Source organism: Oncorhynchus tshawytscha, linkage group LG07, assembly GCF_018296145.1.
Source record: "Oncorhynchus tshawytscha isolate Ot180627B linkage group LG07, Otsh_v2.0, whole genome shotgun sequence".
Lineage (NCBI taxonomy): Eukaryota > Metazoa > Chordata > Actinopteri > Salmoniformes > Salmonidae > Oncorhynchus > Oncorhynchus tshawytscha.
In genome coordinates, this window is record NC_056435.1 from 27,285,135 (window position 1) to 27,296,063 (window position 10,929).

Sequence of the window (10,929 nt, forward strand, 5' to 3'; positions counted from 1 at the left end):
CTTCACAGACGTTTGCATATTTCGCAGACGAAACTTCAGAGAATATGCGAGTGACAAAAAAATGACACAAGGACCGACTCTGGAAGTTGCAGACATTTTCAAACACACGGAAGCTGCGAGTGCAGCTCTAGACATTACTGCAATACTCTGGATGGATTCATGTCTGATGTGATCCGATGTAAATCACCAACACAGTAAATATCCTAAGTCTAGGGGCTATGTATAAAAGTAAAATGGATATTCTGAAACGTCCAGTTTTGAAGTTAGGCCTACTCTACCTTTTGGGATCTGGATGCTGATTGAATTTTGCCATTGTGTTACAGGCACATCATTTTCAGGGGGGCGGTACAGATGCGTCTGCAGCTAAGGTAAGTTCCCGCCCCATGGGTGTGTGTCTATGTAGGCTACGGGCGAGCGCACTGCATTCACCTGCCAATGCGTCTCCCCTTCAGTAGCCTACAGAGCTGTCTGTGGTGTAGTGCGCCGCGTCAACTTTAGCAACTCCTCAATTTCAAGGAATAACAGATATTAACGAGAACAACAAAGTGGGATTGTACACTATTGACCGAGACAAGGGTAGAGAGTAGGAGACAAATATTGCAAGCTTAGGTGATTGCCAAGTTCATTTGGATCCATAGCTTTGTTGCTGGGGATTCGTGCAGGATCTCCGCGGCTTCATTCGTACACTGGGGACGGAGAAGGAGAATTTAGTAGGATTTTGTTATCTGCCTTCTAAATGACTCTTATGACTGGAATCTGCGTAATTTCCACCGGGCAATAATAACCAGGTAGGCACAACCGTAGGCTACTTAATTGATCTAATGTTTTCATGCATAAGGTTTTTTTCAGCCAAATCATGACTCATATGTCCGCGTTGAATTATTTATTATCCTAAGAGATTATTATCAAAACAATGCCTCCAGTAATTGAGTCGAACTACAATTGGTGATTTATACCTATTGTCTCTTATGTATTATTATTTTCAGTCCACTTAGCCAAACAATAAGTTAATGATGCTTTGTTAGGTCTCTGTTATTTTTTAAATTATTATTAGGCCTACACATTTATGATTTATTGATTATTTTTGCTGTATGGCTGCACGAGGAACCATATAAGCGTTCAGATCCGGTAGGCTATGGCTTGATATTAGCCATAATATCTCTGCATTTCAAACGGCTGTAGGAGCTCTTGCATGGTCTTTTCAGCTACTTCTCACGAGCTTCACAAGAAGCCAGCATTTTATAGCGTTCAAGTTTCTTCATTCAACAACAGGCTGCAGAAGCCTGCGCTCCTAATTGTGTGAAAAGTCAAGACTGTTCGTTGTTCGCTTATAACAGGAACATTTTCCCACTTATAGCCAGCCTAATATATTTTAAGCGTAGCCTAATTCATTTTCTATTGCACAGACTTTTAATGTTATTCTCGTTAATTATAGCCTCAACCCCATTCCCGAATAAATAAGGAATGTGTAGTGTTTTCTTTTATATTCATTAAGCAGCGGTGGCCCATCTCTGTTGTCACCGCTGCAAAAAGCCTCTGCGTAAAAACAAAAAAACAAAAGAGTTCATATATACAGTGCTAGAGGCATCACTACAGACACCCTGGTTCAAATCCAGGCTGTATCACAACCGGCCGTGATTGGGAGTCCCATAGGGCGACGCACAATTGGGCCAGCGTCGTCCGGGTTTGGCCGGTATAGGCCGTCATTGTAAATTGTAACTGACTCGTCATTGTAACTGACTTGCCTAGTTAAATATCGGTTAAATATAATAATCATATTAAAAAAAAGATTTGCCGAGACGCGCTTTTAAATGGATAGTCGCTCTCATTCGGAACGTGATCCAACGTCCTTTTATGGAAGTTTTTAACCCATACGCTCATGACCGAACAGAACAGTAATATATGGCCAAAGAACGTATTTAAATAGCCTTTATGGGTTCAAAACCCAATAAATCAAGCACAATATTTAAATTATCTTTACTAATGTGCTGTTTTGTTAAATAGGCCTATCCTGGGTGCTTTTAGCGTTGCGGATGTATTACATACACTAGCAGTGCTTTCAATTGTATTGGGTTGTACAAAAGAGTCCTTCCGAAGCCAGAAGTTCAAGTTGTGCTGGTGGGCGGGATGGTTGGTCATTATGAAGGGGGGATTTGAGACAAAATAACTAAAGCATCATATTATATTATTAAATAGACTTTTGAACGGTAGGTCTGTTGTAGACCCACTCATTTTCTGCTTAGGTCATGTCAAAATAAAAGTCCCCCACAACGTATTCCTTTTTTGTCCACATATGGTGCATGTCAGTGGAGGTTCCTCAGAGGAGGAATGGGAGGACCATCCTCCTCAGTGAACTTCATAAAAATAAAAATAGTGAACCATTAAAAAACGTATCCTTTTCAGATAAAACTATACTAAATATATTCACATTTCACCAAACACAGTAATTGATTAAAACATACTGTTTTGCAATGAAGGTCTATAGTAGCCTCAACAGCATTCTGTGGGGTAGCACCATGGTGTAACTGGAGGACAGCTAGTTTCCGTCCTCCTCTGGGTACATAGACTTGAATACAAAACCTAGGAGGATTGTGGTTCTTACCTTCTTCCATAGACATACACAGTAATTATGGCAACTTCCGGAGGACGTCCTCCAACCTATCAGAACTCTTGCAGCATCAAATGACATGTTGTCAACCCAATCAAAGGATCAGAGAATTAATCTGGTATTGAACGCATAAACTACAGCTAGCTAGCACTGCAGTACATAACATTTGGTGAGTAGTTGACTCAAAGAGAGAGAAAGACAATAGTTGAACAGTTTTGGATAAATTAATGTATGTAAAAATGAAGGAAGAGAGAGAGCGGGAGAGAGAGAAAGAGAGATATTTCCTTGTAGTTTTCTTTTCACTTTCACTTAGCTAGTGAATGCAGCTAGGTAGTTTAGCCTACTCAAACAACCGGCTCAAACAGAGAGGGATGCTATGTTAGCTAGCTGGCTATGGCTAGCCAACACTCAAACTCTTCCAAGTCAAGGTAAGTTTAGCTTTTTTTTACATTTATTGCTAAACTGCTTGCTGACTGTACACTGTACTGCATGATTGTCGCGGGTTTACTAACGCGTTAGTTCTAGTAGGCATGTTGACTAGCTATGACGTTAGCTAATATGGTGACAATAATGTAGGCTGTGTATAGCAGTTAGCTGTTATGATATGAAGGTTTGGCTTGGAAAGCTTTTTTCTCCAGGTCACATATAGCTGATGTGTTGAGACTGAAGTCCCTAAGCAAAGGGAAAAGGTGCGAGAAGGAATTCTACAGCGAGCAAAATTAACATGCTGTTCGTTGATCAGTAACTGTAATACAGTACTTAAATTGGAATCTTACTTCGTTATATTACTCATTACCGCAAAAAGTAATATTATTACTGTAACACGTTACTTTGTAAAGTATTACCCACAAAACTGGTGGCATGTGTGTGTGTTGGAGGTTTTTGTATGGGGCTGTGATACAGAGCTGATCATCATCTCACTCTCTCTCTCCCTCTCTTTCCCCAGGTACCTGGACTCTCTCTCCTCTTCTTCTCTGTAAGCGGAGGGACCATGCTGTGGGACAAAATGTGGTGGCTGTCCACCATGCTGGCCCTTTCGGCCCAGGCACTGCCCACACTGCCCATTGAGCCCCTCTCTGCCCCTCGGGTTTTCCTCTCCTTCAAAGGTAAGACACACTTTTAGATATCTTGCCTAGTTGGTGTGGTTCTCTGTGACTCTGAAACAGGTAAATAGTATTTCCCTGTATGTGAGCTTTAGTGGTTGCTTTTATTTTCCCAGCTCATCCTAGCTTTGTGTTTGCTCTTGGTGAAATGTAGGGTTTAGGGGGACTAGGAAGGCGTTACAGACAGCTACGTGCTTGGCACACCGTGGTGTCAGTGTGAGCCCAGCCACCTCTCTCTGGCTGAAGCTTGATTATCTGCTGAGAGAGAGGAGGTTGACGAGAGACATGAGCAGGGGAGAGAAGAAGTGCTGTTTGTGCCTACTGGTCAGGGCCAGAGACCAAATCTTCATTAAACAGACTGTCTGACTGACTGCCACAGTCCTCCAACAGCGCTTTGTCTGCCCTCGGCAGAGCCCAGTGTATTATGAATACTTAAATTGGCACGTGAGGTCCTGTCTGTGTAGTGAACTGTACCTTGAAAGTGGACCTTCATGGTGTACCATAATCTCTGATGCTTTATCAATCCCGTTGCACTGTGTGCATGTAGCGCTAATCGTGATGTGAACCCCGGTGTGGAGCTCAAAGGAGAGGAGGCCTCGCTAAACCTCCAGATGTCTTTATTAAATCCTCATCAACTCATGTGGAGAATGAGAATAGATTCTGCACTTTTTTTTTTTTTTTTTTTTTTTTTGCCTGTGAGTTATGTGGAATTGGGCAACCTGAGTCTCCCTCTCTCTCTCTCTCTCTCTCTCTCTCACTCTATCACTCTCTCACTCTCACTCTCCCTCTTTCTTTTTGCTTACTTGTCGGTTTTCACTCTCTAATTAAGTTGGTCTTCACAACCCACTGGTTTCAAGTTTACAATCACACTGCTCCAAAATGGTCATTTCTTTCCAATTTCCTTTAAATCAGTTCCTTTTTTGTTGTTGTTATTCATTGGTTTTTGAGAAATCTATAAGGTTGTTCCATTTGAATTCAATCCCTTTTTGACCACATCCCTTTTGATTTGAACAAAACTTTCCAGACATATTTGCCCATATTAGAAGTGTTCAGAAAGGGACTTTTTGGACCTGAATGTTAAAATATTGAGGTGCTCAAAGTTGACCCATTTTGCATTCCCCGCCATACCATGAGACATCCAAGTCTTAGTCACTGGAAAGGATTAACGGTTGAGTTTGATATCATTTAAAAGCTTTACAAACAGTGTTATCTATTTTATAATGTTGCATGCTCTTGAATGCAGGGTGGGTGTCATATTCTGGAAAATAAATGTACTCGAATGCTTATAAAATTGACATTTTAAACTCAAATTGGGCCACAAAGATTGTTGGAAGCCCACACATCAGAGAATGTTGACTTGAATGGGGATATCAGTTGTTTTAAATTATACTGTCAATATTGTATAGGAAACCTATTTAAATATAAATAATGGAATAGACAATTCCCAAATAAGTTGACATTCGATGGTGGGTGGACTGGCGGCCATCTTTGTGGTAGTGATTGGAAGTTACCATTTCAATTCAATTTCAATTTCAATGGTGTTTCAGCTACATTGCACTGGTCTGAAGGTATATGTCCATTCTCTGAATCCTATTTCTATGATTGAAATTATACCCTCCCTGAGCATGCTGTGCCTCAACCAATGGTGGGCACAACACAAACACATCAAACGATGTAAAATAGTGTCTAAGTTACAACATATGTAAAAATGGGGGTTTACGCATTTTACGTCGTTGACGTTAAAGGTAAAAATTAAAAATGAATCCTAATTTGTATTTAAAAATTATCAGATAGGTTGAAAACATTGTCAGATTTGAAATTATATCAAACTCCGTTAATCTTTTCCAGTAATGAATACTTGGATGTCTCATGGCATCGTGGGGTATGCAAAATTGGTCAACTTTGAGCACCGATATCTCTTGAATGTTTTTGGCATTTAGGTCAAAAAAAAATTGAAATCAAATGGAACGACCCTATATGCTTGACAGAGCAACTTCACTTTGTTGGTGACTAGAATTGAACATGAGCTGCACATTTTCTAATTGTGTTGTTTTGGCTCACACTAAGGGGAATTGCTTTTAAATGTGCCCATATTGATTCCTTTATGGACCTTGGTGAGCCAAATAATTAGCTACACATTTTACAAAGCATACACATGGGGGGGCAAGATTCCTTGGAGCTTTCCAAGGGGGCTCGACTGAATTTTAACAACCTCTTGAAAATGCAACTCTAATCTCCTTATAACCATCCAACTGTTTTTAACAAGCTTTTTGTTTTCAATGCTCCAAGCTTTACACAACCTATTGTACCCACTGGTTCATGCTGGCAATCTCTGTCTATTGGAACAGTTATACATTGTGGACTGTGTTGGCAAAATGCAGAAGCTAACCTGTGGCATTAATGTGGCTTGTGCTGGTCATCAGAGGGGTTAGACTTTGGCCAGCCCTATCTGTTGAGGAGGACTCAGACCGTCAGACAGAGTAACTAAAACAAGTTTGGGAGTTCATTTAGTATGTCTGGCATTATTGATTGCTTTGGATATTGCTTTGAATATATATATATACAAGCACTTCCTTCTTTGGATGAGGACTTGAGTGCTTGTAGGCTCCTGCTACCTGCGCTACAGACAATCTCACAGAGACCTTGGACTGATGCATCTAAGATATAAGAGGCATTTTTTTCAGTTAATGCAACTACCCTGGTTGAATCCACATTCGTGTCATGTTGGTTCACATTGCCATTTAATGCACCTTTGTCATCAGTTCAAAATTGAGGTTGTATCTTAATATAAATGTTACAGTATAGAGAGAGAGAGAGAGAGAGAGAGAGAGAGAGAGAGAGAGAGAGAGAGAGAGAGAGAGAGAGAGAGAGAGAGAGAGAGAGAGAGAGAGAGAGAGAGAGAGAGAGAGAGAGAGAGAGAGAGAGAGAGAGAGAGAGAGAGAGAGAGAGAGAGAGAGAGAGAGAGAGAGAGAGAGAGAGAGAGAGAGAGAGAGAGAGAGAGAGAGAGAGAGAGAGAGAGAGAGAGAGAGAGAGAGAGAGAGAGAGAGAGAGAGAGAGAGAGAGAGAGAGAGAGAGAGAGAGAGAGAGAGAGAGAGAGAGAGAGAGAGAGAGAGAGAGAGAGAGAGAGAGAGAGAGAGAGAGAGAGAGAAAGCTTTCTGCTGAATGAGTGAAAGCTTTAAGGATTTACATGCTAAACGGTGGCCCGGAGGGGAGAGGGGAGAGACACGTCACATGCTAGCCATCACATAACTCCATTGTGACATGACAGCAGATTCACTATGATTCATTCCCAGCACAGTGGTTAGGAAAGGCAGGCACACCATCTACACCTATTGTATACACTACAGCACCGTTGAATAAAGCTCTCCCTTCTACAGTCACACACACAAAAACACTCATGCGCGCTCACATACAAGTACAAACACATTTTCAAAGTGCTCATCACAGGCTGGTTAGCCAACAGATTTGATGGTTATGAGATAAAGAGGGCACTTGGGTCTTCAAAGAACAGAGAGAGTGTGTTTACTGACATTGCTGAGACCCATACTAGATGCTGACAAAGTGGATGGTGGAGGTTGTAATACAATGTTGCAGCACAAACAAAGCACCACTGTTGTGTTCCTTATTCAGTGTACCTTTCTGCTGTCTTTGTTTGTGAAGAGTGAGTAGGACTGACTGGTTTTAGCTTCTGATTCTAGCTTCTTATTTATGCTCAAACAAGCTCTATAATTACATGCTATTTCAGGGTGTGGGGCTCCCCAGGGTCATGACCCCCAAAAAAACAGGATCCAGTCACACTTGGGCTTAACTGACGGCCCCCACACCCTGGGAGAATGGGAGCGTATTAGCTAGTAATAGCTTGTTACACTAATTTTCAGTCGCATTTGAACGCGTTTAACGTTGTTTTCCTTTTGCCTTTGGTTCAGGGTGAAACACCTGGAAACAGAGTTGCCAGTGAGCGAGGGAGAGAAAGGAAAAAAAAACTCAAGGTCACTTCAACTTCCCCTGGCTTTTTTTTCTTTCCCCAACTCGCTTTATCTTTCTCTGTCACATAACCTTACGGTTTAAATCGGGATCACAGTAGCCCAAAGAGCTCAGCGTTAGCGCACCTCTCCTGTCCTTGCTCTCAGGGTGGACGATGTTAACGCCGAGAGATCGTGTCTGACTATATGTCTGCGTCCCCTGTTCGGTGAATTAGGCTGCTGCTCACAGTGACCTTCACTTAGACTTCCTTCATTGTTGCTCTCTGGCTCTGCGATTACAATAGCCCAGATTTCTTAGATTAGTAGAAGAAGAAAAATAACCGCGGGCCGACATAGTGCTATGCCTACTGTGGCTGGTAAGAGAGTAAAAGCTATTCAGGGTTAAATGGCCTGCTGAAAGGTGCTTCCTCAGCTTTCCGCCTGCCTGTGGTTCGTTTCTCCACTGTATGGGTTGTCTGATACCCTTGCTGACGTGTCTGCTGAAAGGGGGAGCATTATGGCAGTCCATTTGTGCTCTGTCTGTCTGAGAGCCTTGCGACTGAGCGTTCAGTGTCTAAAAGAGAGAGAGATGGCCAGCCGAGAAAGAAAGACAAGAGAGTGAGAGGAGAAAAGTCTGCAGTCAGGTCTCCATGTAATGGACACGAGGTGGGAGTGTGTGTGTGTGTTTGTGTGGGTTAGTTGGTGCGTGGGTGTCTGTGTGTGCGAATAGTGAAACAAAGAGAGTTAGATGCCCATGCGTTTATCTCCCTCCATCTCCTTCCATCTCTCTCCCAGGCTCCAAGGTTCATATTTATTTGGGTCAATTGTAAGTGTGACACTGGAGCCAGAGCTAAGTGCCCCGGCAGGCCTTACCAGAACAGAGGCCCTCAGCAATCAATGAGCCGCTGAAAGCTTATCCACAGCTAACCTGCCAAGAGACAGCAAGTGCACAGACCCAGGGTGACTTTGTCAACCCTTCCCAAGTCTTCCCAGGCAGAACAAAAACCTGCCCTGGGCTCCAGACCGACATACTGACACGGACACGGTTTCGGGGTGCAACACTCCCAATGAGACCAGAATCAAAACCACCAGTACAGTACAAGGCTTGTTGCTTGCCACTGCCAGTCAGTTATGACATATCCACTGACTCCTTCAATAACCGTTGCCTCTCCCTTTTTTATTAAACAAAGGTTCACTTAGAAGACATGAAACTTTGTAAAGGTATAATGATCACCGGGGAAACCGTGTCTGGGTCTCCGGTTATGTCCGCTACTCGCGATTACTCAACGTTTCATTTTCAAGGCATGCAGGTAGAGGTGGCGGCTTTTTGCCTAAGAGGCCATTGATGAATTTGTCTTAAAGTTGATTATGGTTCCAGGGTATCTGACCACATGACCAGGTACAGGCAGCACCTGACAGAATGACATCACATAGACCCAGCAAGAAACATAAAAAGAGACGACAAATATCTTGATGATTGGCATCATTTGCTGACTATTGATGTGTACCCTCCCACCTCCGTAGCATGGAGTCCCCTAACCCAGCTGACACAGAGAGCCACTGCTGTTAGGTAAGGATGGCATGTGCCATGTAAGACATACAATGTAAGGGGCAGCTGACATATCTAGTACATCAGTCCACGCATGTAATGTCAAAGCCCCTGCCTGCCTGCTCTCCTCTCCTCTCCCTACTGTGACTGAGCTATTCCACCCCCTCTGCTCTGCACATCTGCTGCTGCCGTGTCATATGTCATCTGCGTCCCACCTCCTCCCTCCCTCCCTCGCTCCTCTCTGCCGGCTGTGTGTGTACACAAACGTTGATAAAAAGATGCACAGCGCTGTCCCGGACAGACAATTTGTAACACATGCAGTCATGCCTTTGCTGCGTGTTTTGCAGAATGGGCTCTGAGAAGCCAAGTCGGTGCAGTTCCCACGTGTCACTTGGGCGGTCTGATAGTTTAGGTCTAGTGGGTTTGGTGCTCGTCCACTGATCTACAGATTGGGGGGCGGTGGATGGAGATCTCTGGGTTGCCAGTTTTCGACTCCCATGCATGAAATGTGTATCTGCATTGTTATGGTCAGCAGGCTCATAGCTCCCCTTCACGTCTGTATTTTTTTCATCGCTAAGGCCTCTGACAAATTGCTTCAACAGAATTATATGAGGTGGCTGTGGCACGCAAGCCTGGAGAGAACATGATTATCTCGCTGGCTGTGTTTCTCTCCGGAGATGACGGGGTGGTATATCCCAGCAACCTCTGCTCCGCAGGATTCGTGCTGTCAAGCTGGGATTATTCAAGGGAGGAAAAACAGAAGGTGACAACTCAAGCTCTAAATATAGTGTCCTTCATGTCTCTGTTTCTCTGTATGTATCCTCCTCTCCTCCTCCTCCTCTTCCTCCTCCTCCTCCTCCTCTCCTTACACCCTCTCTTGTTGCTTGTTGATAAGGGGTTGGGAGGGGAGGTGGAGGGAGGGAGGGAGGGGAGTGACTAGCGTGCTTCCCACAGCTGGGGCACCCCGTTTTAGCACGCTCCAAAGGGGAAAGGGGAAACTGCCAGGTCTGCAAGGTCTCTGAAGTGACCAGACTTTCACTGGGGGAGAAGAGGGAGGGTGGTATATTTTTTTCCATGGCAAAATGTTTAACACGAAGCAGACCAAACTCAACTTTGAAAACCTGCTGTAGGCAAAATATTGTGTGCTATAGCACGGAAAATAAATACATGTGATTCTGGTTGACAACATAATGATGTTTGTTCCCAAGTATTCTCCTCTGTTCTTTTCTGTGTCGTTTTATGTCAGCCCTGTCATATAATGGCTGGCATATTTCTACCATCAAGCTATTAATCCCTGGCTCTCCCCTCTCCAAATGATGTCATGGATTTAAAAGAAAGACTTCAAAACTATTCTTCAATCAACGCGAAGGGACAGCAAATGAAAAGCAGGCAGGCTGATGCAGTTTATACTAGTGTGAGCAGAGTAGTTCATGTTAGCAGGACGACAGTGACGAGACAGAGCCATTACCAAATAGTTATTCACGCTGCAATCTCGCTCCATGGAGTTATAAAGGCACACCATCCAAATGAATTCCTAATCTGTACAGGGAAAGAACAGATTCCCTTATCTCCGGGATCTGCTTGTCAGCCTGTCTAACGTAGGCAGCCTGTCTGACGTAGGCGGCCTGTCTGACGTAGGAGGCCTGTCCAACGTAGGTGGCCTGTCCAACGTAGGAGGCCTGTCCAACGTAGGCGGCCTGTCCAACG

General features: G+C 43.6%; 1 protein-coding gene across 4 annotated transcripts in view; it reads left to right on the forward strand.

Moving 5' to 3' along the window:
- Positions 1–427: 427 nt before the first annotated feature.
- sema3fa (sema domain, immunoglobulin domain (Ig), short basic domain, secreted, (semaphorin) 3Fa) overlaps positions 428–10,929 on the forward strand; it is a 72,920-nt gene continuing 62,418 nt past the window's right edge. For all 4 annotated transcript variants that reach the window (XM_024426598.1, XM_024426599.1, XM_024426600.1 and 1 more), the window contains exons 1-2: positions 428–788; positions 3,555–3,714. In XM_024426598.1, the coding sequence (XP_024282366.1) occupies positions 3,600–3,714 (115 nt within the window). In that variant the 5' untranslated portion in view covers positions 428–788; positions 3,555–3,599. The remainder of the gene's footprint in view (positions 789–3,554; positions 3,715–10,929) is intronic.